This window comes from Halichoerus grypus, chromosome 5 (genome assembly GCF_964656455.1).
Source record: "Halichoerus grypus chromosome 5, mHalGry1.hap1.1, whole genome shotgun sequence".
NCBI classification, from domain to species: domain Eukaryota; kingdom Metazoa; phylum Chordata; class Mammalia; order Carnivora; family Phocidae; genus Halichoerus; species Halichoerus grypus.
Window position 1 is genome coordinate 133,407,416 of NC_135716.1, and position 5,779 is coordinate 133,413,194.

A 5,779-nucleotide genomic window follows, 5' to 3' on the forward strand; every position below is an offset into this window, starting at 1 on the left:
GCTAATGGAGAAAAACCAAGAATCAAACATAAGGGATTGACTAGAATAGAATGTGCCTAGCTTGGCATGTCTTTCACTGGCCTCGGCCTTGGTGAGTTGCAGCTGTGGGCTATTAATGGAAGCTGAGAAATTAGGACAGAATGGAAGGGAAAAGTCAGTAAAGGGAAAGAACTAGATAACACTAGTTAGACTTTATTGCCAAAAAAGAAGACAGAGGCCCAGGAAATACAATCTCCGGTTTCTGAGAAAGAGGGCCCTTTCAAGAGGCAATTTAAGATAAGGATCTCTACACAAGAATTAGTGGTGGAGATTCCCATGAATCCACTAAGACTGAACTTGGACTCCATTTGTAGTATCTAGGTCTCAGAGAATAAGGAATTTGATGTGTTTCAATAGAGCAGAGATTTCTGGGTTGACTTTGGGATGTACAGGAGTGAGGATTAAAATCATAGCTAAGTATCCTGAGTAATAAAAACTGGGCATGTCCTGGTTAAAGGAGGCAACCTGATTCGGTATTTTGACTGCATCTGCAGGATGAGGGGATTGTGAAAACTACTTGGCAAGGGCAGAACAAGGTTACCCGTCCTCTGTTCTTCATGAAAAGAGGGTATTTTATGCGGCAGAGTGGAGTAGCTAATGCCCAAAGAGGTCTTTAAAAAAGAGCTACTGCTACATGTATTATATAGCAATGTTGTTAGTGACAGTAGGGTAGAGTGTTGGGAATGAAAAACAAATACTCAGTTGTCCCAATAAAGAGGAAGCAGGCACAGCTAGACTGGCTTCTGGAACAGAAGGAACAAGTGAAAGCAGTGGCAGGTGATCATTCTTACTTTTTATTGATAGCCTACTATGAACGAGGCATGGTGCTGGGGAAGCAGATTACCATCGTTCCTGCCTTCATGTTATTTACAGTCCAGCAGAGGAAGTAAGTGGTATGGGCATCATGCTTAGGGAAGCATTGAGAGGGTGAGACCTCTGTGGTCTTAGAAGGAGCCTTTAGAGGTCAAGGAAGTCTCTCTTAATTTTTTTTTTTTTTTACTTTTTAGGAAAACAAATGCAGTATCACCTGGAGCCAGGAAAGGGTCTAGGGGGTAATAAGGAGATTGGAGCTGGGTGTTGAGTCCAAGCGGGGAGGGGATGAATGACTAAGATGGATATCAGGCAATCAAAAGAAAATCAGAGATAGGCAAAGCAGGTATTTCAAGAAGAGAAGTTGGCTCCCATTGTCAAGAGGCGATAAGTTAGCCAGCTTCTGAGGAGGTGGCCTTGTCCTTTACGACCCATTGTAAACAGTCAAACATGGGACACCACATCCTGGGTATAGACAAGCTAACACTGAATCTTCTGAGATGCAAGAAACCATGTGCAAGGGTGCTGCTTAGCACCTAAATAGAGTAGAATAGAGATGTAAGGAAGGAACTTAAGCTTTTCAAAGAAAGCCTGAGGAAACTATGTTCGAAGAGCAGGGAGCATAGATAAAGAATTAAACATGAATAAGCGGAGCAAATGTTCATGATTTCAATTTCTAGAGCTCTGAGGGACATCTGGTAAACAAACACTGTCTTGGTGCCAGTGTTTGGGTTGGGGTCAGGGTAGGGGGTAGGCCTGGGGCTTCACAGGGATTTAAGAAGAAGGTTCTTGGACCTTTCATCCTGTTATTTGGGAAGGGCACTAAGCATTTTGAAACTTCCCTACCAGCTTTGCAGAAGGGCCTATAGTGAAGGGATAGAGGCAGTGATGGGGTAGGGGAGGGTGATAAGCCAGGGGCCACAGCTTTAAATGAGTAAAACATGTATCATGTTCCAAGTTCTCATGCTGAGGAAAAGAGAAGTATCTTTTAGGCTCAACTTGAGCTGTCTGAGGACCAGCTCAGAGTCTTCCTGAGGAAGGAAAAACAGGATGCCCTGGGGAGAAGGGGATGACACAAGTGTAACCTTAATGATTTGGGTCTTAGACCCTGAGACATCCCTGATCCTGAAGGCAACAGCTGCTGCAGCAGAAGGAAGAAGAAACAAGGTGTCAGCCTTTGGCCCACTACTTTCCAAGATACTGGATTGCAGAGAGGGGAAGCTTGGCCCAGGGTTTTAACGGCAGGTTTATGGTAACTTTCCACCATCAAGCTGCTCTTGATTCACTGAAAGAGGGTGAAGATAAAATAAAACAATAGGAAAAAGGTACATTTGTGTAGGCTTTCACAAGGACAGTTGTGACCATCTGCGGGGGGGCGGGGGGGGGGCTTTTATATTGGTGTTCACCAGGGTCTTCTATGTCTTCATCTGTAAAACTGGGTTGATCTGTTTTGAAAACTCTATAATGCTTACTAGTGTATCCGTCATTTAGATCTGTGCCCTCCAGTACAGTAGCTACTAGCCATGTGTGACTAATTACAATTAAAATCCACTTACTCCCTCAGTCCTACTACACACATTCCAAAGTGGTCAGTAGCCAGTGTGGTTCATATCTACTGCACTGAACAGTGAAGATATATAAACATTTCTACCTTAGGCCTATTGAATGCTACTGACCTAGGTGTATGACCTGCACGCACAGTCCCCTGGACTATTAGTGATTGCTAGTAAGAGCTTTGGTTTCTACTCTACCCTTTTGCTTTACTGGCCAACAGAGCCGAGGAAGTTGCAGGAACCCAGATTGCAGTCTAGGTACACACGGTGTACAGGTGACCGTTGGACAACATGAGTTTGAACTGTGTGGGTCTATTTAGGTGGATTTTCTTCAGTGAATACAGTACAGTACTATAAATACATTTTCCATATGATTTTCTTAACATTTTCTCTAGCTTTATTGTAAGAATATAGTATATAATACACAAAATAAGTTATCAATAAGAGTGGTCACCAGGCCAACAGTTAACTTTCTGGGGAGTAAAAAAAATATATATACTGATTTAAGCCTGTGCCCCTAACCCTCACACTGTTCAAGGGTTAACCATAATCCTAAGGCTCTGGAGAAGGCAAGACGAGGTATCTGGGTTAAGGCCAATTCTCAGTTCCCAAGATTGACTCTGAACTGCTTGTCTGCCCTCTAGTTGCAAACCTGATGGCAGCACCCAGAAGTATTGACCACTGGAGCAGGAGGCTGGGGAGGTGGGACACATTGGGGACTGGGGACACATTGACTTTCCAAGCTTTACCACTTACAGCATGAGGGAGCTGCACCCCATCTTTAACCGATCCAGAGTCAGCTTCTTATCACAGGAGAAGGTGAGCGGGTGAAGGGAACTTGAAGGGAAAACAGAAAGAGAGATGTGCTGAGTCTCTAGTTCTTCCAGAGGGTCAGTTATAGGAACCTCATGTGAAGGGAGATACTGTATGTTGGAGGGTAAGTATCCCTCATGGGTGGGAAGGTAGTCCACTGGAAGGACTGTCAAGGGGTTGGCTAGGTGTCCTGGCTTTGAGTCAGGGCCCCTGCTCCCCAGCATCTTGTACAGATCCACTAGTTGTCCTGTCTCTGCTATAAGAGCTTTTGAAGGTGGTAGGCTTGAGGCACTGTACCCTGTGTCTTCCTCAGAGGTATAGTGACCTTGGACTCCTTGTCCCTTGTCTGGCCAGTTGGGGTGATAGGGATGTCTGAAGACTGGGGTCACTTGATGAAGGACTTCGGTGATGACCAGGGTCTCAGGTTCTTCAGGACTGGGCCAGTCTGTCAGGAGCCTGTCCAAGGCCAGCTGCGTCTTCTCCTGAGAAAGGGGAGGAAGAGGCTCATACAGCTATGTTACGTAAGTAGCCCTTGACAACTGACTTCTCTGGGGTTATGAAAGGCCTCGCAGCCTGCGCTGCCTAGTTGGCTCAAGGTGGGACACTGTGGGCCCTTGACTTTGTGACAGGAGTGAAGCAGTTAACATCGTCAGGGAAGCAGACAGACAGGAGCCAAGGACTCCTTAACCCCCCAGCCAGTGAGTGACTCACTACCCAGCTCAACCTTCAGCCAGACTGTTTCTGATGGGTCCAACTGCACGAGCTATTTCTCTAGGATAGAGGGCACAGTAGGTTCAAAGGGAAGGCTGGGCTTGCTCCTGTCTCGGGGAAGAGGCAGGGAAGACTTTCAAAAAGTCACACTGGAGCTGAATCTTGAAAGAGATACTTCCCAAGTAAGGAGGTAATGGGCCAGGAGGACTGGTCTGTTCTGGAACCTGCTAGTTCGTTCTTTTGCCAGGTAAACTGAGGTTTCGGAAATCTGAGGTCATATGATGAAGAGGTTTTTAAGGGATGCTAATGAGTTTGGGCTTTGATTAAAGGTTCAGGGTAAACTGGAAACGAGTAACTTGGAAAAATGTTCATTCTTTTTTCCCCTGTGGCTAATTTTGTCTGTTACTTCTCTGCCTTCTCTTTGTCAATATCACATCAGTTACTAGCTCTTCAATGTCCTAATTTTTCTTTCCCAAATTATGAATTCCTGAGTCCCAAGTCCAAGCACTTTGTTAACATTTTTCTTTCTAGGCTTTATTGGGCTCTACCTAACCCTCAAAACTATCTTTCACACTGACTGCTTGATCTTTCTAAAGCAGAGTTCCAAAGCCTTCATCAACTCAGACTTAGTATCTGCAGTGAAGCTTCTAGCCCTTAGTGGGGTAGTCAGGTTCCTGCACCACCTTCTACCTCCCCATGTGTCCAGTCAGAAACTACGTCAGGCACACCATCCTGGTCTTTTTAAAACCACTTTTCTCAGTGCCACCCCCACGCTGGTGCTTCCACTGCCAGCCGCTACCCTGCTTTTGTTTGCTGCACCATTTCCTGCTTGATGCCCTTCCTCTCTCATGAAGCCCCTCCTGATTGTCTCCTGCACTGGACTCCTACAACAGCAAAGAAATCACCGTCAGGTTCTTGGCACATGATGTTTTATACTGTCACTTTTTCTTCTTTTTTAACATGCCCATAAACCATCTAAAAACAGGGATCATTCATGCCTTAAGAGAGGAGGAGGACAAAAAATAGCCTTGGGACAGGGGAAACCCTGAGGACTAGTCCCAGCTCTGACACTCTACAGCTTGGGCAAATTCCATCAACCTCTCCGGCCTTTGGTTCCCTCATCTGTCAGATGCCAAGTTGTGTAAGAGTGCTTAGGCCTGGATCGGCCTCTCATGTCCCCTTCTTTCCTTGAGCATGGCATGCATCCAACAAGTGAATGATGGTGCTGTCTCAGGACAGACTTCCGCAAAGGCCACTGACAAGCTAGAGGGTAAGTGTGTGTTTCCTTCTTGGGAGTGTGCTCTTTTCTGATCATTACCCAAAACTGGCAGTGGCACAATGGTCTGGCTTGGTGGATGGCCTTCAGCTCTGGGAAGCAGAGCTGACAAAGCACTGTTACCCCAGATGTGGGAGAGACTATATAGGATACAGAAATGTTTTGTTTTTTTCTTAAGGTGAAGCATTTGCTATGCCTTCTTGAAGGCTTTGACAGTAGTGATAGAGCCTGCTCCTCAGAGTTGTACAAAGCAGGCCCTCTGGCCAACAAGACCTGGAACCACTATTCGTTCAGGTACCTCATGGACATGGTTTAGTTTCTACAAGCTCAAAATGGAGAACATCCCAGTGATCCCCTTTATGATTTGGCCTTTTCTCTAGAGCTTGAAGACCTGTTATATTTTAGCCACATCTTAAAAAGTAAGGGGGGATCTAAGGCCTGGAAACTCAAAAGAATTCTGAGAATTTTGTTGGAGGTGAAAGAACACTGTGTTTCTAATGTTTGCCTCAGCCTATTACCAGGAGAGCAGTTTGGGTCTTTAACAACAGTCCACCCACGTCAGGGGTCAAGTGACATG

The 5,779-nt window shown here is 45.6% G+C and overlaps 1 protein-coding gene across 2 annotated transcripts in view; it reads right to left on the reverse strand.

Annotated features, from left to right (window-relative positions):
• Positions 1–941: 941 nt before the first annotated feature.
• IL12RB2 (interleukin 12 receptor subunit beta 2) overlaps positions 942–5,779 on the reverse strand; it is a 78,621-nt gene continuing 73,783 nt past the window's right edge. For both annotated transcript variants that reach the window (XM_078072945.1, XM_036103723.2), the window contains one exon: positions 942–3,697. In XM_078072945.1, the coding sequence (XP_077929071.1) occupies positions 3,155–3,697 (543 nt within the window). In that variant the 3' untranslated portion in view covers positions 942–3,154. The remainder of the gene's footprint in view (positions 3,698–5,779) is intronic.